The sequence below is a fragment of the Semicossyphus pulcher genome, unplaced genomic scaffold (assembly GCF_022749685.1).
Source record: "Semicossyphus pulcher isolate SPU_LCO1_2020_fin unplaced genomic scaffold, fSemPul1.0.p SCAF_9, whole genome shotgun sequence".
Classification (NCBI taxonomy): domain Eukaryota; kingdom Metazoa; phylum Chordata; class Actinopteri; order Labriformes; family Labridae; genus Semicossyphus; species Semicossyphus pulcher.
In genome coordinates, this window is record NW_027211770.1 from 17,834,228 (window position 1) to 17,859,091 (window position 24,864).

Below are 24,864 nucleotides of genomic sequence, written 5' to 3' on the forward strand. Positions count from 1 at the left end.
GTATGTGATTTAGTGTTGAGGGGGATCCAGGCGGACCCCGGCCATCCTGAAACCTGAGGTAGCCTGATGTCAGGGTCAGGTTATTTATGAGAAAAACACACACAGAGTCGGACATGTTTGATTTTAAATCTACCAAACCACACAGCTTTTCAACAAAAAAAAGTGTTTATTCCAGAACCTTTGAGTGTGACAATAAATACATGAGCACTTAGCCAACATCCTTGTGTAGTGCATGAAGCACGCACACACACAGAGCACCTAAACCAGCTCTTTCTTAGTGAAAACAGAAGACACCTCCTGCTCACATCTCCAGCTCTCTTTGTCTTGTCTTGGTCCCTTTACGCTGTAAACGCTTAGCAGAGTTTGTGTGTGTGATAGTGTGTGTGTGTGTGTGTGTGTTAGTCCGTCTGTGTTCTCATATGTGGAAGGCTTTGGTAGGTTTTCCCTCAAACAGTCCTGTAGCTGTATTAACAGTAGTGTTTCACAGTCGACTGGCTGTACGTGTGGTTCAGCGTGCGATACGGTGACACACTCGAGCCGTTGAATCGGACCAGTTTGCTCTCTAAACAGTGTCGTCAAGCTGTCTGCTGCGAGACTGTAGCAGAGGAGTCGGCACAGAGCAGAGCTGTAAAAATAAACAGTCATTCAGCTTTTTTTTTTTTTCTTTTTTAAATAATCACATCGTCAACATCCTGTGTGTCATTTACAAGCCATGGTGAACAGACAATAGCATGAGCTGTAAAAGATGAGTTTGCATGTTTGTGGAATGTGTGAATGAATGAATCTCAGGCATTAGTCCATGAATGTGTTTGTTTCAGTCTCTTGTGTGCAGTTTGTCTGTGTCGTACATGTGTGTCAGTTGTTGCATTCTGCTGACCTTTCAGGGTCAACGTGCAGAGGGGAAGCCAGAGATAGGTGTGTGTGTGTGTGTGTGTGTGTGTGTGTTTGTGGGTAGAAGTGGTCCATCCACATACACAGACACACAGACTGTGTTAGTGCTAGTTGAGGGACGGGGAGCGGTCGGTGGTCCACAGCAGCTCGATGTAGGACCACTTGGTCTGTAGGCAGCGCTTGACGGGAGTGTCGTCTGTCCGAACCATGGGGTCCTCAAAACCTAGCACCAAAGCTGTCCCCTCCACGTACTCCACCTGAGAACACACACACACACAGGTAAAGTTAAAGGGCCAGTTCACAGATTTTCAACCTCAGTCCTGTCATGCTATTGTGGGGAGCTAATGCTCTTATGGTGGAAAAAATGGTGCAATTTGGCTCTGCCTTTGGAGGACACTGTCCGCCTCTCCAATGGGCCCTGAAAAAAATTCCGCCAGACGACATAAAACACTTCATCTGGTGGAGGGCAGGGAGCTTGCTAAACTACACTTCCTCAATCTAGGACACCCGCCTCCGATGTCATGACTCGTTCAAAATCGTCCCAAAGATTTTAGAGACGGTATATTCTCGTCGTATACCGCTCTGAGCCATTGCCTGCAGTGATCAATGGCCTTGACTGGAAAACGGTAGTATTTCACTCCAGCGTCTCTCTCTGGGCCGTTCCTTTCAGAGGGAGGGGCGCAATGCACGCTGGGTAATGTAGAAATTTAGAATGGGCAAAAACAAGAGCTGTTTGTACAACTTTCTCCACAGCTATGGCGCCAATTTCAAACATTATAGCTTCTATCGATTACAGAGAACACCAGCTTTGACTGACAGCGGCTTTTTCCAGGAGAGACTTGCTCCTTTAACACAGACTAAACCCGATACAAAAATGTAAGCACTTGTTTTTTTACCGTCTTTGACAAACTTTACCTCTATTTGAAGCTGTCATCAAGTCAAAGCTGTGAGGGATGGGTGCTAGGATACAAGAGCCACTCATAAGACACACACATAGACCATATACCAGCCAGAGACGCATGTTGTCAGCAGGTCTGTTTTTCCCATCTGGAGCTATGGGAATGGAAATGCCATCACAACCTTATAGGCGCCCATGTGCACATGTGTGTGTCTGTGTGTGTAGGCGTGTGCTTTTGTGTGGGCACACATGTGGTGCCATTCTTGTATTTTCAGGTAGAGGTATGGGGGGAAAAGCTGCTTTTCAGACTAGACAAAGTAGACACATGAAGAAAGCGATATTCCTGAGTAACAGGTTTTTGCCACCGACTGCTTCCAGTGACAATCATCCATCACACTAAGCCTGCCTAATAGGCCTGTGTTCGACCATTCATCACTGCTACCCTGCTGACAGTGGCCTCCGCGCTGAAACGACTTGGAGAAATAGGAGGCTAAGCTGGGGTTCTTGGATGGATGGACATGCTATTAGGCTCGCAATCGCTACTGTTTGTTTTGGAGTGGCCAGCTGTGTGTGTGTATGACTGATGATAGGAAAAGAAGAGAAGTAACAGAGAATACGAAAAGGAACCTCCACCATTAATTGCAATGAAAAACCTGCGTCTGAAAGAGTGTCTTACCCGCTCGTTGTGGTTGGACTGCTTAAGCCCGTTGTAGTGGTAGATGGGAAATGAGTCTGGGATTCCTGAATCCTGAAACATAGACGTGGAGCAGAGTGAAAACATGGACTGCTGTTAGAGAGTCTGAGGACACGGAGATGGAGGCAGAAAAGTCAAAGCCTGCAACCAAAGCTTAGTACGTAAACCTGCCTGTTTAAATCTAAATGCGTGTGCGTGTCTAACTGAAATCTAACTCCAATTACCGGAGAACAGCCAACACTACAATGACACTGAGCCAAAACACTTCCTATGACTTCTACTCAAAGGTGCAGAATGCTAATAGGGTGTGTTGTCTGCGAGCGTGTCCAGCCTCTCGTGTTTATACGCCTATATATGAAACCCTAACCCTCGCCCCGATCCCACGTGTGTCTGAGTGTGTGTGTGTCCAGTTGGCTAATGGTTGTATAATTTCTTTGCGGCTCAGGACCATTCCTCTGCTGGGTCCCTAAAGCCCTGATCACTTTAACACAGCTCCCCTCTATCTCTCTCCCTTCCTCGCTCGCTCGCCTTCATAAAAGGCGCCTCACCGCTCTCTCTAAGCTTCTCGGCAAGCGACGTCAGATGATGTTGAACGCACACGCATACAATTCACATGAGACACCACAGGAATGTTTTTGGCATTAAAACATTTGATTTGCTAAAACAGCACGACTCATGCGCTTAAGAAACAGACATCAGTGTCGCCCATGTGTGTGTGTACACGACTTTCTCCATGTGTTTCAACTCTGATATGGATTAGAAGACTTGTGGAAGGTATTTGTGATGCTCGGTGTGTATCTTTCAGGTGGAAGTTCACCTCTGCACACGCCGACACACATACCTGATCAGGGAAAAACTCCAGCAGGAACGGGGCCAGGAGAATGATGCCCAAACTCTCCGGATCCAGCTTGCTCTTCACCAGACTGACACTGAGAGGGAGCAGACGTAGAAACGGAGATAGAGAGGAAGTAAATAGAAAGTGAGCAGAGGAAAACAGAAATGAGGAGAGGAACATGCAGTAAAAAAAAGAGAGGACTGTCAGATCAGCACAAAACAAGATTTACTATGTGATTTTTTGGTGCATGATAACGGAGTCAAATTTATGATCCCTAAGTCTGGACCCATAATGCGTGTTTTGGTGAGTGCGTGCATGCTTTCATGAATACCCGATCCAACTAAATATACCTCTTTCCAGACATTCCTACGTGTTAGATCAGTGTTATCATAATTCCTCCATGTAAAAATATCTGGCCTTAAAAGGGCAATCTGACCAGGCGAGGAGGGAGGCAAGGTTTATGCCAAGACTCAGAAAGAAGGGAGGCAATGATGGTTTCTTCTTCTATTGATTTGTACAAGTAGCATGTAGCAGAAGCTGCAGGACAGCACACAGAGGAGACAGTGAGCCAGCAGATATGTTATTGAGCGACAATCTGAATCCATGAAAGAGTCAGAAGTCATAATCCAGTAGAAGTGTGTCTGTATGTGTCTGTATCCGCCCCTCTTCTGCATTTCTATTGTTCTTATTATTCTGCTTTGTTTGGGACATCTATTCCAGACATCAATCGACAACAGTCTGCAGGTCGGGACTAAGGAGGTTTTGGCGAGTTAGTTTGTTGCATATATCGTAACAGCTGCGAAACAATAATGTCTTCTTTTCTCTGTTCCATTAACGGCACTTGCTCTCTTCACTTCCTGTCTGTGTCGCTCGACAACAGCTGCTCTCTCTCTTTTGCTCGCGGCAGCTTTGGGTTGAAAATCTGACTTTCAACTTCTGTTGTTTTTACCTGCAGGTTTCAAAGCTTTGGTACCTTTCGATACTAATCCAACACAACAATAATAGAGATTGTATCGTTAAACTGACAAGCTTGAAGATTTTAGTTTCGTTCTCTTGGGTGCCATCTAATGTGGATCGGGAGTAAATGCAGAAGGACACTTCCCAACCAGACATCTCCAGCTGGATCCCTTTGTCACGGCTGTAACTCTTGATTTTCCTCACTGACGTTCGCTTTCCTTTTTTGACAGTTTTCTTTGGATTTTCACTTCTTTTTGAAGTTGTATCTGTAGTCATCCATCTTTTCTTTGTTTGTTCAGCCATAGTAGATTACTGTTTACTCGCAACACTTGCAGAGACCGGAAAAGCAGCCGCTTAGCTCCGCCTACCCTCTCTGACAGACCAACCACTGCTGGCTGATGGAAAATGTGTCACTAACTGGGCGCCGCTTGTGATTTTTTCCACTAATGCAAATGCTTTCATCAGTGGGCCATAGGCTCAAACACCATTGTGTTAACTCATTCGGCGATAGATAGAGACATTTATTTACATGAAAATCTTCAAGAATGTTACTTTAAGTATTCAACATTTTGACCACCTAAAACCCACAGTAATCATAGCCTCAAGTCTTCTTTTGGTAGTTCACTAAAATGGTTCTAAAAATTGGAATTATACTTTATTATACCATCAAGTTTATTACACAAGGAAATCCCAATAAATAAGAGTTCGTATTTTTAAGACCTTGAGCACCAATAACTCTCCAAAACACAACCAACAAATGATCAAGAGACTAATCCCTTGAAGATGGAGGCTGACTTTTGCTCAGAACAGCCAGTGTGTGATGGTTAACCACAAACAGCAGCTCACGGCCATGGGTCACAGGATGTGTAAAAAGTACTAAGTCGCAGGAAACTTAAAAACAGTTTGCACCCATCTTCCATGAGTGATGAAAGTTTTCAATTTAGTTCTTCTAGATACTCCGATTAATCATTATTTCACAAGCACAACACTGTTTTTTCTCACACGGTGGAATCCCTGCAATAACTCTCTCGTTGTGTGGTAAGGAATGAGACTCGCTTGTTTGTACTGGGAGTCTTCCCACAGGTTCGCTGCGTTGTGTTGTGATGTATCGCCCATCTGGGGATCTGCAGAGCAGATCAGTGGTCCAGTTACTCGGCCAGGCCCACGGCTGCAGCGTTGGGGCTTATTGTTCCTCAGAAGAGAACGTGCTTCTGTTTGAAGCGGCACTTTAAAGCGTTTCCTCCCTCTCTCACTCGCTCTTCCTGCTGTTAATGATCTCCCTCCCAGTCTCTGTTTCTGACTCTCTTTCTCTCTTTCTTCCTGAGCTTTTATTGCAGGCTTGCTCTGGTCTTAGTTTATAGTAGCCTCGCAGTGAAACATGAGCACGGGGCGGCTGACCTGGCCTGGCCGTGACTTAGGAGTTAGAACTTTAGAAGCTCTACAGGTGCCACACACACACACAAGATGAAATACACACACACAAACACAAAGCCTTGAACATGCAAGCACTTACTACTCAGGCTCCGAGACGAGGTCAAGGGCTTTCATCACGTCCTCCAGCAGAGACTCCGGGATGAAGCCATTATCTGGAGAGAGAGAGGGCGAGAGACATAGAGAGAGGCTGATGCAGTGGGTGACCTCGGACAGAACATAAAATACAGGCTTCAGCTGAAAACTCGGGGAAGCCTTCACCTACACACATGTGGCACAAGCCATATTTACATCACGCGCCCTGGGGAATGAGCTCATCCGACACAACAAAAAACCACACACACAGACGCACACACACCTTCTCTCTGACCTACATTCCACGGCAGTCATGATTGCTTTACCTGCGATAGAGAAGCCTTAAACACTAACATGTGTTTTTGCCCTGAAAGACGTTTTGTGTGTGTCCGGGCACTTAAAAGTTTTGTCTCACTTAAACATCGGCATGCGTGCCTGTGTGGCCTGTTGTTTGGATACATAAACCCCCGGCGTGTTGTGAAGAAGATTAACTGACGAGCGCTGTGCTTGTCCGCTCTCAAGCAGCTCAATCTCGCCTTTTCAGTGCCAGATGCTCTCTCTCTCTCTCTCCGAGTGGAGACACAGACAAACACGCCACAAAGGGACGACGACAAACACCAAATATTGAAGAACAATCTGAGGCTGTGTGTGCGTGTGTGTACGTCTGGTGAGTCAGTGCAGTGCGTGTGAATGCGTCTGGCGCCCTTATTCCACAACACAGGGAGCTGTGCTGACTCTACATATGACACAGACAGATTTATGGCCTTTTTACACAGCACTCAACCGTGCTGCCGGCTATGGCATGTGTGTATATACACTGCTGAGTGTGAATACGAGTGCACACAGCACATCCTCTTTGCATGTGTGTATACTTGAGCATTTAAGTCACCTACTGTGTATGTCTTTGTACTAGCGTGTGAGAGAGAGAGGACCATATGGCCCACAGAATGTTCTGGCAGGATTAGAGGATTTGAGAATGTGCAAAGCGGCGTTTTGTCTAACGGGAAAAAGACAGAAGAAGAACAAGAGAAAATAGACGGTTAAGTTTACATATTTGCCATTGTAGTTGCGAGATCAAGCGAGACCACTTTCAGCTGGTAGGATTTATCTTACTGTACAATCGCATTGCACCACACGAGCACAGCTCTGTACACATCAGCGAGCTGTTCCAACAAGCCACAGCGTGAATGATGATGTTTACAGCGACGGAGAACAGCATCCTTCATTTCACATGAAAAACCCATTAATATGAAGGTACATGTTGCGTCTATAGATTCAGTCTGGTACTCAGCGGCGTAGTCTTGCAACATGGATGCTCTTAGTGCGTGTGTTAACATAATGCATGCTCATGTCTTGAGTGTTTTATCTCCCTCCTCGCTCGTCTCCACAGCACAAGAAAATTACAACAGACGTTACGACTAAATGTTTAATTTAAATTCTCTTGCCGTCTAACAGAAAAATATCTCACACTATAAACACCAATCAGACATAACATTATGGCCACTGACACTAACATGAATAACATTGATTATCTCGTTATAATGGCACCTGTCATTGGGATATGTTAGGCTGCATGTTAGTCCTCAAAGTTGATGTGTTGAGAGAAGGAAAAATGGGCAAGCGCAACGATTTGAGCGACTTCAACAAGGGCCAGATTGTGATGGCGAGACGACTGGGAGCATCAGAGCATCTCTAAAACTCTGGTGGGGTGTTCCCGGTCTGCAGTGGTCAGAATCTCAAAAGGGGTCCAAGAGAGGAAAACAGGTGACACGTTCATGGGCGGCCAAGGCTCATTGATGCGCGTTGGGTGTGAAGGCTGGCCCGTGTGGTGGATCCAACAGAAGAGGAAAGAAGAAGAATTCTTTGGGCAATGTTCTGTTGGGAAACCTTGGGTCCTGCATTCATGTGGATGTTACTACCTAAACATTGTTGCAGACCGAGGTATTCCCTAATGGCAGTGGCCTCTTTCAGCAGGATAAAGCGTCCTGCCACACTGCAAACATGGTTCAGGAATAGTTTGAGGAGCACGACAACAAGTTCAAAGTGTTGACTTGGCCTCTAAATTCCCCAGATGTCAATCCAATCGAGCATCTGTGGGATGTGCTGGACAAACAAGTCCGATCCATGGAGGCCCCACCTGGAGGCCTAGGGGAGTCCATGCCTCGACAGTGCAGGGCTGTTTTGGCAGCAAAGGACCTACACAGTATAAGGCAGGTGGTCATAATGTTATGGCTGATCGGTGTATATCTACAGGACTCTGCAGACTTCTAGCATGACAGCCCCATCTTCTCTTTAACTGTCTACTGTCACTGTCTCCCTCTCTCTGTCCTTCCCCTTGCCTTTTACCCCAGTCACCTGGAAGTGACGAGAAAGTAGGTTAAGCAAAACACAGGGATGAGAGGGAAGGAGCGGTACGGTTGACTCAGCTGTAAGGGGGAGCTGATCTCACCAACCTAAACAACAACAGAGGAGACGAGCGGAGAGAAACAGACCCTGGTTCTGCCTGCAGAAGAAAATAATGGAGACAAGAAAGAAGAAAGAAGAGGCGGGGAGGGCAGAGGAGGTTATAAATGCATCCTCTCAACCAGGAAGACGGGGAGAGAAAGAAAACAGGGCCAGGAGATTGTTTTCTCTCTGTGCTTTAGTGTAAAAGTGGGACTTTGGATTGATTAAAGTGCATGTGCGTGCCAAGATTTCCATGTACCGGTGTAATAATGAGCAAATAAAAGTCTTTAAAAACAAGCTCAAGGGGGTGGATGGTGGGAGACATGACTCATGATTATTTATACCATACACACAAACAGTTGTTGTACCTCACCTTCAGGATCGAACGACTGGAAGACCCTTCTTGCCTGTTCTGTTGGAGACGCTGGGCCAACCAGGGACATCTCCTACAGAGAGACAGGAAGTAGAAACAAAAGAGAGGAAGGTGAGCGATTGAAGACGAAGACCTAAAAGTGATCGCACATATATTTCTGATTAAAGTGAGGGAGTGTTCCCGTATGACAGTGAACAGATGGAAAGGTCAGCACGGAGAGGAAGAATTAGATCACTTTATGAGGGGATGTGTTTTCATCAGCGCTGAAACATTAGAACAGCTGAGTGCAGCGTGCAGCACTTGATCTACTAACACACTTTGATTGTTTTCGACAGGGTTTAGCAGGACTAATGTACGACACACTATAGTGAAGAAATGCAGTCCAAGTCTAGTTCAGTACCACCCATCGCAGCAGTCTATGTGATGCACTGTTAATGTACATCGCACATGTTTGTGTGTGTAAGGGGGCCGGTGCAATCACCGGATCCTCTGGGTTATTAACTGATCTGCTGATAAAGTAAGACGGCTTGTTTTCAGTCCAAACACACAATCAGGAAACGGAGCCTTACATACACAGCGCTTGATTTATGACGAGCTCTACACTATTTGTTTGTTGGTTAAGTTTGGAAGGAGAAGTGTTGGCAGGGAGATCAGAAATAAGGGAGTGAGGATTTGCATGTACAAGAGGGTGCTGCCCCTTTGGACTGAACACATTTATAAGATGAACACGTCCTTACACAAGGGGCCTCAGCAAGCTTGTGAGATCATCTAACAGAAATAAACCCCCCTGAGCCGACATTTATCAAACATTGGAATAATCTTCTTTCACGCTCTTCATTTTTCTACTTCTGTCACTTCTCAAATATGGAACTGAGTGAAACATTGTGAAAGCCAGGAAGGAGAAACTGAAGGTGTACACTGCTATCCCTGCTTGGGATGTTAATTAGAGTCAAACAATAAAGAAGTCACAAAGCTCTTAAAGAGAGAGCTCAGGGAAGAGGTGTGTCACAGCCACAGGGAGGATATAATGGTAATGGCTCTCCCTCTTTGTCCGTGGATATTGAACAGGTATAGCATTGTGCCTTTGGATGTGTTTGAACTAGTAAAGTTTACAAAACCTGCTCTGAAGCCAGAGACCTGTGACAAATCACATGGCCTCTTTTATCTTATAATTTATTAGGGCTGAGCGATATACCGTTTTACCAATTGCAATTGCGATGTGCGCATGTGCAATAGTGACATTGCAGGACGTGCGATAGTGAAGTATTTCACTCCAGCGTCTCTTGCTGGGCCATTCCTTTCGCAGGGAGGGGCGCAATGCACGCTGGGTGTTGTAGGAATGTAGAATGGGCGAAACCACGAGCTGTTTGTACAACTTTCTCCACAGGGGCGAATTGCTCCTTTAAGTGAAACACGTCAAGCTGTTACTTTATCGATGCTCAGTGCAAAAGGAAAACTCGCAATTTTCTGGTTTTCCACGACTTCTCTCTAGAAAAAAATAGGTTTAATATCACATTAGTGCAGCCCTTTATCAGAGCACAGAGTAAACTGACCACTGTGTTGCAGAGTCTGTTTGTCACCTGCCTGTAAACTGTAAACAAGTACGCGATGCTGCTGCTACAGTCACACGCAATGTCAGCTGGGTGATCAAGGCTTTCAGGTACGCTAGGCAGCTTTTCACAGAGTGTGTATTCCCGTTTGAATGGATGGAATTTCCTGTATTTTTTTTATGTTACAGAACAAAAAGTTATCGCAATGTTAGATTTTTTCCAAAATCGCCGCCCTAATTTTATGCATCAGTCAAAAAGCTGGACAACCATCAGTATCCAATAAGCAACACTGTAAACAAAGCATGATGAGGACTGCAAGGTTTGATAATTCCTTGCAACAATCTTGCATAAACAACCATTCAGAGAAGTGAAAGAATAGAAAAATAACTCAGAGGAGATGAAGGAGCACTCTTCCAACAGAGGATGAAAGTATAATAGATTTGAAATAGAGGACTTTTCTACTATATCATACACACACACAGACACACATGCAAAGGATGAAGGAGAGAGTCAGAGGGTTCTCACTGTTCTTCCTTACGAGTGAGGGGAGGGAGAGTATTTATGACAACAAGGCACTGGACAAACACACAGTGTTTTTGCAAAGCAAATGAACCCTGCTCATCTCCTTTAGCTGGCCTTTATTAAAGCTTGAGCCTCAGATCTGTACAGGCTGCTAGAGTTTCATGGTCCACTTATTGCTGTATTCAGGGCTTAGATGAGGAGGCAGAGAGATGGAGGGAGAGAGAGGGGTTCAGGGGGGATACGTGGAGAAGAGATGACTCCCAGCTGCTGACTCTTCTGATGCAAAGACAAACAGGCACAGGCCGGTGAACACGCGCTCACACGCTGCTCTGTCATACAGAGTATAACAGGGTCCTGATGTGTTAACATTACAGGCTCCATAAATCTGACAGTGCATTTGTCATTAGCATGACATTTCTGTGTAGCACTTACAGGGGTGGACAAGGGTCATTTTGCTGTCCTGGGAGGACGAACGTGCTGAAAAAGGTCCTTAGAGGGGGACTGAATGCTTAAGATCAGTGGTTGTGTGGGACTGACATGAGTTATCTGATTTGAAACTTGAACTTATCTTACAATAAGAAACAGTCCAAGAAAACAGATCGTTTCCTAGTGAAGCGACGAGAAGCTAATATACAATCCTGTTGTAAGTCCAATGTGCCTTGTGAACCAAAGCTATCTCCCAGAGCAGCTCAGACACAGTCTGCGTAAATCACCTGGTAAAACCACAGTTACAGGATGTCAACACTTTACCAGAAGACAAACACAGAGTGTAAGTGGTCATCAACAGACAGAACAAAGAAAAACATACTATCATAGCTCGGCTACACGAGCTAATGTAAGGCTAATGAACGGCTAGGAAGGAACAGAAAAGACTGTGACTCATGTGAGCGTAAGACCATGAACATACGAACACAGACATATTACATGATTGTGTGTGTGTGTGTGTGTGTGATGACAGGTCTGCCTGGCTAGCTTTGATCTGTGTTTTTATTAGAGGCCTGAGGAAGATGCTGCTGAGTAGGAAAACATGTCATGGAGCTAACAGACTCCACAGGGAAGGTGTGTGCAAGACAAGTGTGTGTCTCGATCCCACTGTGTTACAGTACATGTGTGTGTCTGCGTAAGAGAGAGAATGTGCAGTGATTAGGCCCGTCCCCCGCTGAAATTTGTTTGTTTTTACAGGAAAACAAGATGTTATTTTCTCAATCCGCCCACATTTTCGTGCTGATTTTCATGCAGAAATACAGTCTAATGATGCACTGATGCCTGCTCTTTTGTCAGTGTGCCTTTTGAAATCAAGCAGCACATTCCAGTCCCCGCAGTCAGACCTTAACAGAGCAACAACAAGCTACCCTCCATAGGAACAAAGCAAGAACAACACACAGATTCAGCTCCCCAAGGACGTAAATACACAACGTAATGCAAAACATTTGCTCTGAGTTAAAGCAGAGTACATTTATTGAAGTCGAACATATCTTGTTCAGGAGCCAACGATTTCAGATGACCAAGAAAGGCTTTGGTGTTTATGTATAATCTGTGCAGTTTCATTTAAGAAGACTGACACATCCAAACTTGTCCAATAGAAAAAGATTCAATCTGACAGAACTGTGTGCTCTCTACAGTATGTTTGTTAGCTTTCTTTTCTTATCATTTGGCCAGATTGCCAGTGAAGTGCGCTCCTGTCGGTCTCTTTTCTGCTGCGTCACCGTCCGACCTCAAAAATGCGCCCGACACAGGGTCTAGGTCCCAGGTCTACTGCAGAGTCATTTGCCCCGGGTCTGAATACCGATTGTAACGTTTCTCATTAAGCCGGGGATTAGCAGGTTTTTTGACCAGTGGGAGAAAGAGCCAACTGCCACATAAATTCTTTAACATTTGTATCATTTTGGTTGAAGCTCTCCTAAACCTTCATCTCTTGCCATCTGCACTTCTGTTACTCTCTCCACACTAGACTTCGTGGCTCTCTCAGGTTGAAAACTCATCCCCTGTAGGCCTTTTTCCTTTTCCATTCTTGCCCTTTCCTGTGCTAAGTAGGCACTCCAGTGTTGGACCATTTCCTCCCCTTCCACTCTTGACATTTTCCTCCATTCTCTCTTTCCCCTTTCTTCCTTTATCTCCTTGTTCAGGTAGGTACTTCATAAGAGACAGGTAGGCATAGAACTTTCCTAGAGTTACTCTTTCTTCCCCTCCGGTCCACCCAAAGAGCTATTGTGTGCGCTGAGAGGCTCTGAGTGGCCACAGAGTACGTCTGAGGGGATCGGTTTCGAGACAACAAAGCAGAGGTCTCGGACAGTGTCTCCTGCCTTGTTCCTAACAGGTAGCGACAGCCTCACAACATGACAGGCTAAGGAGGCTGTGTGTGTGGAAGGACTGGTTATATAGAGTGTATATGTACTTGTTCTGTTCACCTTAACTAGCCTGTGTCCCATGTGATTACAAGGACAGAACACTCTTTTGCTAAATAAAGACTGCACTCACTGTCTACTGTAGGTGTGTGCGTGTGTGTATGTATTTCAGGTGTGACAGGCAGGACAAAGTAGTGATTAATGGAGCTGTCTGGAATGAGAAAGACGATGTCTCACTAGAAAAGAGAAGGAGACACCAGAGGATCGTTATATAGCGTAATGATGGGATCTGTAACAGAAAACAACACGCTGGGGAAAAGGGAGAATAATGCAGCACACACACACGGACACAGACAGCTTTTCATCGCGACACAATGGCCTTTGGTCTGACCTGACAGGGATTATTAATGACTGTTAATGTACACCGCTTTGTGATTTTGTGTTTGTGTCGCCCGCACCCTCTGATCACACCAAATCAGAAATGAATCCCCTTTAAATGAAACTACAAAGGTCTTATGTTCTGTAGAAACATTCACTCCTCGTCTCTTTCGACTACATTTGAGTCCATGAGGGGATTTTAATCCACCGGTTTCATACTGTGCGTATAGAGCTGTGATAAAGCTAATTAAAGTTGTAATCTCGAAGATCTGTTTTGTTCTCTTTGGCGGCACCTATGGCGATAAATGGTAATTGCAGGAGCACACTTCCCAGATATCCAGACAGTGTTGCATGTGTGACGTCCACGGTTGGCTCCGGTTGTAACTCTTGAATTTCCTCGCTGACGGTCGCTTTCCTTTTTAGACTGTTTTCCTTCATCTGAGCGTCGAATTTGTTTCTTTTTCTTTGTAGTTTCACTTATTTTTGAAGTTGTATCTGTAGTCATCGATCTTTTCTTTGTTCTTCAGCCATAGTAGATTACTGTTTACTCGCAACACTTGCAGAGGCTGGAAAAGCCGGCACTTAGCTCCGCCTACCCTCTCTGGCAGACCAACCACTGCTGGCTGATGGAAAACGCGTCACTAACTGGGCGCCGCTTGTGATTTTTTCCGTGAAAGTCGCCACAGACGCCAGTCTGTAATAACACTATATACTGCAACTGTAAAGGCTTTCATCAGTGGGCCATAGGCTCAATCACTATTGTGTTACCTCATGTGGTGACAGATAGAGACTTAACAGACATTTATTTACATGAAAATCTTCAAGATTATTACTTTAAAATTATCATGATTGAATTACTGAGAATACACACACGTTTCTCTGACACATTCTAAACTCACCGTTCTCTTATTTGCTTTGACACTTGAGCTACTTCCATTTCCATGAAGGCCGTGGTCTTCAGTGGAAAGGCCCTGAAAAAGCCCCGTTGGCAACACTGTAAATCTAGAGCGGTTATGCCAATGAAGCCTCACTGAGTCAAATTGACCTGCATTAATTGTGGCTGCACACTTGTGCTTTAAATTCCTGCTTCTCACTAGTCCTTGAAGGACGTGCGTGTGTGCGCAGACAGAAGCTGGAGTCTTTGGGGAAACCGAGCGCCACAGCGACTGCTCTCACTCCTAGTAAATCAGTGAACCAGAACACGACTACTGTACACATACACACACAAAAAAACACACATTTAACTCCCTTGAGATGCGGACATACAGCCTGTGAACCTCATCACTGCAAGGAGAGTAAAGAGTGATGAGAAATGTCACAAGAGGATCACCCCCTCCCCATCTTTCCTGAGTGACCGCTGCACCACTCTTTAAAGTGCATCCTTCCCTTTCCACTTCCTTTCTTCCTCCTTCCTTCCCATGAGGGAGCAATAACCTGAAGAGGTTGGCTGAGATGCGCAGGGGGATCCTGTCTTGGGCAACCAGCCTACTCTGCACTGGAGCGGATAGGAACTTCAAAGACGAGAGGAGGAAAAGGAAACATATTGCATGATATGTCACATCAATCAGCCATCTTTCTTCTCCTTCACTCTCCATCTGTCTTTCTTCCTTTCTCTTCTTCTTCTGGCGTCTAAGAAACTCTTGTCCAAAAACAGATCCCATTACATGCCATTATACACACTCAGCCTCTTTCTCACATGCACACACACACATTAATACAACAGAGGAGGCAGGCTGTGGGGGTGCTGTGGGCAGGGATCAGAGATGGTGAAATGGCCTTTGTGTAGGCAGATTAGATAAAAACACTAATGCCATTAAGCTGATGGTCTGAAAGCCGCAGTCACACACTGACAGCGACTCGGGGGAATACACACCCGTCCCCAAAGGCAGACAGAAGGAGCCGCTGACACATCAGAGGCAGGGATCAGGTTTGCTGCTTTTGTGGAGATGGCTCCATATATCGGAGCTAAAAGCTACAAAACCAGGTAGCGTGTATTTTAGTATCACAGAGCCTGGGAAATCTCAGTGTGCTTTTAATCAGCTCTAAACATAGATTTCCTTTCAGGACAGAGCGACACCAGCAGAGTGCCTTTTCGCCTCAAGCTCACCCCTTCAGCTTGGGCTGTAAGCTTCAGAGGCGGCATGGTGTAGCGTCAGCCATGTACGTCAGAACATATGCATGCGTGTGCACTGTTCAAGTGTACATGTGTGTTCGCAGTCTCCAGCAGGACAAATGGATCCAGATGGGAACGCTGGAATCACATTCCCTACAGGAAGCAATCCACCTGAAGCCACACACACATACACACAAACGCACACACAACACTAATGCTAATCAGGATTAGGTTCCCCCCGTGCTCTGGAATGTGTGTGGAAGAGTCTGCGTGTGCATGTGAACATGTCACCGGTGCCAGGGGAGTTGTAGCAATCGGTAAGTCATCAGCACATGCATGAAGACGTTGGGTCATCACTGCGCCAACATATGATCTACTCGCCTCGCCGGAGCTTAATGCATGTAACAGAGCTTTTAATCAATGGCGTATTAAGGGTGTGGCGTTCTGATGGAGATGATTGCCTGGGATTTTTCTTCCTCTCTGGTGCCATTTTCAAACGAGCAAGGAGAATCGATTCGCTACAACCAAACCTGCCAGCTTTAGTACACAGGCTGAAGCAATGTATTATGTTACATGTTGTGTGATGGAGATGATAAGCAGTCTTGTTTGAGGGCAAGCTGGGTGATTGTACGGATATGCACATATCCACACTAAGAATGATCTAATGATCTATATTCATACCAAAGTTTCTCTCACAGGTACGACAGCTGGGTCGACTTTAAGTAGGGTTTGTATCAGAGTTGCTGCCGCGGGATAACTGCGGGCACTTTTTTGGAAACCTGGGAGTCCTTTAAAGAAGTCTCAGAGTTGTGCGTATTTATTCCCGTTTTGCTTCCAGGAGTATATTTTGATTCACACAAAAGCTACCTCTTCTAATTCAGTACTTTGCAATGGCTCAAGGGTGGATTTGTCACTGAACAATGACACAGAATGGTCAAACAAAACAACAACAGCAGCAATCACTCAGACAATGCTAAAGCCAAGGTTATAACTATATCATAAGTAGGGTTCCGCCTTTCAAGCAAAAATACTATTCGATATTCACTGGGAATTATTCAACCATAGTAGTGTGTATTGTGTATTTTCGGCATGTTGTTTTACAGGATGTTCTTTGCACAATGAGATCTCATGGCCAAATCTCACCAAGCCCAGTTCGTTTAATTAAAGCCATGAGCCAGAAGTTCAGACTGAAAATGTGAAGCTGGAAAAAAAGAGTTAATCAGCTGTCTAATTCATAAAATTGTTAATATTGTGTTGACTTCTGTGTGTTGGTCATGTTAAATAAAAAGTACATGATGCAGCTTCTTTGGGATCAATTCTTATTGTAAACATTAAAAATGTTGATAATACACCAGGTTAGAGGTGCATTGATGTTGTAACTGAAATCGAATCAGGACCTTGTGAAGCGGAATCGAATCAAATTGAGAAATCCTTATTGATACCGAGCCCTATTGTTCAAGACTTTCAATATTACCCTTCAAAGTTTCCACTTAACCTCATTTTCGTTTCACACAGAAGTCTTTCTCGTCTGCAAAAGTCTCTGCATTTTCCTCCGGTTCCAAATCTCACAGCGCCACACCCGTTTTACGGCACCCGGCACGAATGCTTTCTTCTTCTTTTGTTATTTTAGAACTGTTAGCAAACATCTTTGAGATGCGCTGCAGTCGCCGTCTGGCTGTAGTACCGCATTACAACCAACCGCAGGTAAAAACATGAAATGGTTTTAACATCAAGGAGACTAGATCCTCACTCCTCTCAAAGTTTTCCTTCATCTCTACACATCTCCTCTAACATTGGCCACATTTTAAGTCTTAAGTTTCTCAAAGGGTCATATGTGCAATAAAAATCTGTCAATGTGCAATAATCTCTCAACCACAGTGCAATAACCTAATTTAGTTTAATCGAACTAAATACCAGGTCAATTACCCACTGTCTACTTGTATATTTTCTAATAGTGTATATTTTATATATTTTGTTATCTAATTTTGTACTTTTTATATATATATATATATATATATATATCTATCTATATATATATATATATATATATCTATCTATATAGATAGATATATATATTTTGATCTTTATTTTTTACCCTCTGTGTGCTGATTCTTTCCTATTGTATTGTACTGTATAAGCTGCTGGAGACTGAATTTCCCAGAGGGAGTCATCCCAAAGGGATCAATAAAGTTGAGTCTAAGTCTAAGTCTAAGTCATTAACAGTGTGTTGTCTTGTTCCATGTTATATTATTTTCAAACAAAGTAGTTGGCTATTACTTTTTGTCTAATTTCTTCCTCTTTCCTGGAGACGCAGTGGAGTCTAAACATGAAGACTCTGAAAGAACCTGTTGCTCCTTTTTGCTCTTTTTTGGGGGGTTTCTTTGCTCCTTGGACAAAACACATGTGCTTATGAACAAGTGCCAGGAGTGAAAAATGTGCGGTCTGTGTTGTTGAATTTAACCTGACAGTGAAGGTAGGCAGAAGTAAATGAAGGCTTTAATGAAGCACTTTACATCATGGTCAAACATTATAAACTACACATTTTTTAGTTGTTCACAGATGGTAGAGGGAGAAGGAAAGAGTGTGCTGGATAGGTGAAAAGCCAAGGAACAGCTCTGGCCATATATGACTATCTCCAGCGCTCACATTACCCTCCCCTTATTTTCGGCCCCCTTTTTCCCCCCACGTTGATATCTGACCTGCGTTATATTAAATCTGTGAAGCACATTCCATATTTTGGACTGGCTTTTGTTACACACTGTGAGTCTGTGTGAGTGAAATATGTGTTTGGTAGCTTATGGATGAGTGTGAGGAACTTGCCTTTGTGAAGAACACGGAGAGGTGAGTTTCACTGCCAAGGATCCAAATAGGGAATTTTGGAGACTTGAGGAATGCCCCGACCTGAAACACACACACACACATAACAGGAATGCGTAACCAATGCCTGTCTATTTTCAGTGAAATTAATCACAAATCACAAACTGTTTGAAGTTTAAGTAAAGCATTTTTCAAAAGGTTCATTAATATTTGAACAGAGATCACATGTCACAGTATGTTTATCCTCTGAATCCTCAACAAACAGTCTTTTGTAATCAAATCAGTGTAAATAATCAAGTCATTTTTACGTCTTACTAGTCACCTGTTCTTCTGAACTGCAGCATCATATCAAGCTTTAACTTAAGAGCCATACCAGAACAATACATCTTTCCTTATTTGATTTGATTAAATCTCTCTTAACAGCCCTCCAGTTACTTTGGTAACCATCTACTTGCTAATTATAGCTGCTAACTTTGCCTATTTAAAGAGCTCATGCTTACACTCCAGCGTTTACAAGAATGCTTACGTTGGCAACGATAAATGAATAGTCAAGATGACAATGTGTTAAGTCATTTATAAATTGCCTTTGTGACCTATTTTTGGTAAATGTGTTTTAGTTCATGTGTGCCAGAATAGTGCAGTGAGAGAGAGTGAGGAGTTTACACTCAGTCTGCTGGGACGGTTTCCTCCAAACACATATTTTCACACGGGAGCGCTCACTGCTGTTTGTGTTCACATATTGGATATGTCCCATAACTCGGCGTCACAAGTAACAGTGAGCGTTTGTGTGTTTATTTTCAGTCCTAGAAGGGCCGACTCATTGAAGTTGCTGTTTCACCAGTCGAGAAGACATCAAGGGCATTTTGTCGGTATCATCAATGAAGTTCTGTTTTTTTATCTGCGTCACATATGCAGCAGAGACAGGATGGTGGACTATCACAAATTGGTCTCAAAATGATCATCAAACCACTAAATTTACTCTGATTGAAGCGGAACGGAGGGCACCATGATGCCGGACAGCATGACTGCAGTCTGTCAGCTGCTCTGACCCTCTGTACTATGGTGGTTACTGTCGCTGTCATCGGCTGAAGCATTTTTGAACCAGATGGTGGTACAAACTCAACTACTATATCCGCTGTGTTTGACTCTTTGGCTGACAACACTGTAAGCAGACAGGCAGGAGATATGCTCCATGGTGCGCTGGCATTTTTAAAGTGAATGTAAGCAGGTCACAGGCACACTCGCTCTGACTGTGGGGAAATCTGATGTTTCCACATCACAAATGATGAAAAAAGGCATTAAAAAAGTCGGAAAACACAACACTTTTGTGCTTAAGTGAAAAAAAAAGAAAAATGAAAGTTATCAAAGCCTCTGCATAAACACCATGAACAACAGTTGAACCACTGTTTCATGACAAAGACGAGACATTGATCTTTAATAATACAAACTCTGACGACACGGATGTTTTTGTTTTCATTAATGAGATGAGACTAAAATGTTAGTGGTGGGCTGTCGGACATTTAAAATCCATGATATTTTCCCCACTGTGCATCTAATCTGTCAAAATACAAACAATGCATTCCTGTAATGATTGAATTGGTTGAGGGGTGTGTGCACATCCCTCTGAATCCTCCCAGCCATACAGGTGATGGACAGGTGGACAACAACATGACGGCATCCACGCAAAACGGAGTGCTACTAGGAAACAAGTTCAACATACCCAGACTTTATTTAAAGTCGAGCTGAAACGGCATTTCGAGAGTATCTAGCTTCCGTATCGTGATGTATTTCCGAGTGAAACAGGACGTGCAGGCGGGACATATCATTGGAGGGATTTGTTTTACCGGAAGAAAAAATTATCGGATTTGATTGAAATTGATTTTCTGTATTTTTTTTGGCCTATATTGTCAAATAGATGCACAATATTACCGGGGATCATTTTTCATTTCACCTCGACTTTAAGTAAGCTGGCTCAACAAAGCCTGAAGCCCCAGTTAGAGAGAACAGGTATCACAAAGGTGGTTATGAACTCTCTCTGTTAACTCTTTCTGCTTCAGGCTCTGTGCACGCTCACAGAAAAAAGCTTCTTCTGCACAAAAAGGAGCGATCCTTGGCAGTCTGCTTCAGTCAGACTGTTTAAATGAGAAGTGATGATGAATATATAAAAAGTTATGATGGTAAAAACCGACACTGCTGCTGTAAATAAGGCTTTACATGCATAACATTACGTTCCAGAAGTTTCCATATACATACAACCTCAGCTGAGGATCTATATTGCCCGTGGAGATCATCGTCAGGACATTATTAATGACACGACAGTGCTTTACAGCAGATTGAACATGTATTAGGCTGATTGAAATAGTTTAAAGAGAGAAAACGTTTTGACTAAAATGTGACTTTTTATTGACTGAAAGTGGATTAAAATGTTTTGAATTGCAATCGAATAAAACTAGACTAAAACTATAAATGGTCAAAATGACTAAAATGGGACTAAAACTAATAACCATGTTGCGTCTTAAGACTAAGACTAAATCTAAAATAGCTGCCAAAGTTAACACTGATTTGAACAAGGTTTAATTCTTTCAATGTTTGCTTATACTTTCCCACAATGTTTTAGGAAGCTGTATGTGTCTGTACCTTGCAGTAGCGTAGTGATTCCATAAGTGTCAGGAAGCCAACTGATGCCTGTTTATGAATACCGTGTAGTTCTACAAGACAGGGAGACAAAAAAACAGTAAGAATATGTTCAAATATGTCAAACTTCTGTGCATTGCTGTGGGATACACGAATCGCTGCCCTCTGGTGGATAAGGTTTAAATCTGCGGCCACAAAACAGACTTCTGTGAACAAGTTATGTGCATAAATCTGTTATGAGAACATGGTGTGTTGTTGTGTGTGTAGGCAGTAACTTCACGGAAGTCTTACTCATGCCAGAGCACTCCCTGTCTCCATCCCAGACGTTAGATACAGCATGGCCAGTCACAAGGAGGTTCACCAGGCTCTGGCTGAAAAAAAGAGATAAGAAAAGAGACATCAAGGGTTTCTCAGAAAACATAAGACATGATGTAACCTTAAGGACACATAAAAAAGGGCCTTGCAGTGATTTATAACCTTCAATCTGAGTCTAACTGATAATTGATAAAGAGAGGTGGTTTTATACCTTCCATGGCCATGCACAGGGTCTATGAGCGGCTCCATTGTGTCCTGGATTTCATTTCTTATATTCTCTATTCCCTGCACAGGAAGCACCATTTAATTTTTGTGAGTTTGAATACTGAAACATTATCTTAAAACCATAAAAAACAATGATTAAAATTCCACTGACTTCCAATCAGTATTTCAATTTTCTGTCCGTCACTTTTTGTTTCTTTACCTTTGTGAGGATGACAGAGTAGAGGAAAAGCAAGACTCCACAGCACCCTCTCCAGGTGTGGTAGAGAGACAGCACCTCCTCTCTGAGACCAGACACTGACATTACAGTCCTCTTACTGCAAGAAGGAAACAAATACGCGGTTGATTTGTGAAACACTCAAACTGCAGAAGATTTGTTGCATTCGGTGAGACAGGTAAAAACTGTTTTTCACTGTAGGGCAAAAATCGATCAACTGCACCAGGACAAAAAAATCTGCTCATTCGGAGGCTCTAACCTCTTCTGCTCCACCTTGGATGCTCGCAAGTGGAACTGTCTGTCTTAGTTAGCATGCACTTCTTCACTGTGAGCCTGCACTGCTGTTTTTGCTGACTGCAGCCTCAGCTGCCAGAATGCTGTGTGATGAGGTTTCAATATTCCTCTGGCGAATGCAGAATTGCATTCATTTAGTCTGTGCATGTGCGACAGCCAGAGAGTATGTGTGTGAGAAAGGTAGTGAGAGGTAGTTTCTTTTTATGAGGCAATCAGCGAAACAGCTGAGTCAGCAACTTGTGAGCAGAGCGATCCGGCTAATTCAACGTGAGGGCCAACTCTTGCAGATTAGATTAATCAAATAGCACCCCTCCCCTCCCCTCCAGATGCTATCTATTGAGAAATGTGTAGATCTTTATTTTAAAGTTGTTTTTCTGCAATTGTAAAACAAGGATGATCCCTCCAGAGACCCAGTGTTATTTAAAGTCAAGATTATCTGTGATTATCTACGCACTGACAGTAAATACTACTAAGATGCAAGGCGTTAGCTGCGGTGAGGATATTAAGTGTCACTTACTGCAGCACACTGTGAAATTGATCAAAGCCAAGGTCTTCAACAGCCAAAGCAGCTAGACACAAGAAAACAGACACAGACTGTAGTATCAGACACAGAAAGACTCCACACTGCCATACATTAAGTTATTAAATCGACTGCTATGTAATACAAAGGTTGGGTGAATAAGTGAGCATTCACGTTTGTGCTGCTTTATCCTGAGCATAAATCTCACACAGAAATGTTACAGACGTAGCACTCACTGGGTTGCTGCTCCTGTGGTGGCTGGCTGCTCTCTGGCATGTCCTGTGTTTGCGAATGGGACTGTGTCTGTGGGTTAGTGTGAGTGCTAGTATGTGGGCTCTGTCCCTTGGCCCAGGTCACCAGGCAGAACTCTGTTGCTGGGCTGGAGCAAGCAGACTCCAGGATTTCACTCAGCGTGGAACAAAGTGCTGTTTTCTGCTCCTCCTCTAACAGAGACAAACATTTAAAATGCGTGATTTAACAATTGGTAAAATTATATGAAACAATATAAATATATTTTTGTTGATAATCTACCTGACATTTGCCTCCAATTGGGACTTTCTCTGTTAAAGAGAATGTTCTTTAAGAGGAAAGCCTGTTAAGAAACACACAATCAGTCCCAAAAATTACAAGAAAATAATCCATTGCTAAATATGCAACAGTTGCTTAGCTATATTTGTCCACAGACCACCCTCACAAACTATAGGACTATGATTTTTATTTATTTTATCTTAATATGATCAAACATTTAGTAATCTAAGTAATTGAAGCTCGGCCAACAATGCAAAGTCCTATAAAAGTCACTGACTTTGATGAACATTTGGTGAACAAGTGTAAAAATTGTCTCCATGTAAAATGCCAATTATATGCACCTCCATGCACAGGGCCTTAAGACAGTTAGTGCTTTAAGATAGGTAACGTCGTTGACACTGAGATTGGACCCTGGTGATATTGCAAGGAAGTTAAACTAGACCATACCTGGACTGGTGCAATGACAGCACATGGCCCTCCTTCAAACTGCTCCAGTGCTGTGTGCTCATTCTCACTAAAAACAAATCCTGTGATAAACACAAACCTTGAATCAATGTTGTTTTTTGACAGTAGTAACAAACACTAGACACTATGTTGTGTTCAAGAACAAGATTTTTTTAAAGCTAATCTGGGCTTCAACTAGAGAGGACCTAAAAATGAAAAACTTTAAACCCAGATACACTTGGCTGTCCACTTCACATGTGCAAACTCCTCTAATGAGGGATATATGTCTTTCCTCTCCTGAAAAAGCCTCATATTCTATATTACCATACAACACAAAGCATCATACCTTGGGTCCATCTACGAAAGATGGAGGCAGAAACTCCTCCACTGGAGGGTCTCCCCCACACCAAATCCACCACCTCTTTATTTAGCTCCGCCATGTCAACTTTCACTGCAGGCAAAACCACAGGCTCTCCCTCTTCAGTCCAACAGCCACGAGAGGACTATACAAGTCTGTTGAATCCAACTCTTTCCTACGTTGATAGTCCACTTCTAACGGATGGTGGAGCCTGTGGCATTGGCCACAAGCTACCTGTGTGACAGGACACAGTCTGACTCTAGTGGCTGGCAGCAAACTGGCGGGTAGGAATGACATCAACGTAGCCACAATAGCCTGAAAAGTAGTGAAACAGAAAAAAAATACGCCATGGTTAGAGTGTAAGAGGGAGCACGACTTCAGCACAGATAACTTCATTAGATATCTAAGGCGGCAATGACCAATGTATAGATCAGCTAAACGCTATATACTCGCTCTAATGTTTCACAAGCGCTAAAGCTAACAGCTGCGTTAACGTCATACAGTTACAAATAATGGATAATGATACAAGTACTGACAGGAGAAATATGGTAAGGTATTTCAGTAGCACATTGTCGCGAAAAAACGATGTCAATGATATGTTTAAAGAGCTGAGCTGGCTTGCTAAGTGTTTATGTCAGCAGTTAGCATTAGCTTCAGTGCTAGCAGCTAATCTTTCTCTGCTTTGTCATTCAATTGCTTCACGGGCTACAGCGATGACAATAGATGTTGAATGAATTCATACTGTATGTCATTGATGAGATAACGTTAAAGCCTTTTTACCTTAATACACAGTCGAGTAATTAGATTCCGTATTGATTATATATTTTAGTAGATATTTCACTATCACCAGCGTCTCTGCCGTTCGTTTATTTACAACGGAATTATGAAAAAAGTGCGTACATTCGACGTGACTGTCCATTGGTTAAAATCCAGAAAGTTCCAGCTGCGTCAAGGGGTACAGCTTCCACGCTTAACCTCAATGGTCTACAGGCCTGTCAGTCATATTGA

The 24,864-nt window shown here is 43.5% G+C and overlaps 1 protein-coding gene across 1 annotated transcript; it reads right to left on the minus strand.

Annotated features, from left to right (window-relative positions):
- Positions 1-164: 164 nt before the first annotated feature.
- mindy3 (MINDY lysine 48 deubiquitinase 3) lies at positions 165-24,718 on the minus strand. Its single transcript, XM_069656258.1, has 16 exons — positions 24,637-24,718; positions 23,845-24,171; positions 23,502-23,581; positions 23,058-23,118; positions 22,763-22,969; positions 22,524-22,575; positions 21,698-21,812; positions 21,485-21,558; positions 21,250-21,329; positions 20,962-21,032; positions 18,328-18,408; positions 8,600-8,672; positions 5,789-5,861; positions 3,325-3,412; positions 2,466-2,537; positions 165-1,148 (listed from the first exon to the last, which is right to left on the minus strand). Exons 2-16 carry the CDS (start codon positions 23,936-23,938, stop codon positions 999-1,001), a joined length of 1,371 nt encoding a protein of 456 aa, XP_069512359.1. The 5' UTR covers positions 23,939-24,171; positions 24,637-24,718; the 3' UTR covers positions 165-998.
- Between the last annotated feature and the right edge of the window lie 146 nt (positions 24,719-24,864).

Coding starts and splice junctions, on each gene's coding strand:
- mindy3 (XM_069656258.1), bottom strand. CDS start 23,938: ATGGCGGAGCTAAATAAAGAGGTGGTGGATTTGGTGTGGGGGAGACCC. Junction 21,559..21,697: donor ACTCTGTCATCCTCACAAAG/GTAAAGAAACAA, acceptor CTTCCTGTGCAG/GGAATAGAGAATATAAGAAA. Junction 21,033..21,249: donor CAGGGAGTGCTCTGGCATGA/GTAAGACTTCCG, acceptor CCTGTCTTGTAG/AACTACACGGTATTCATAAA.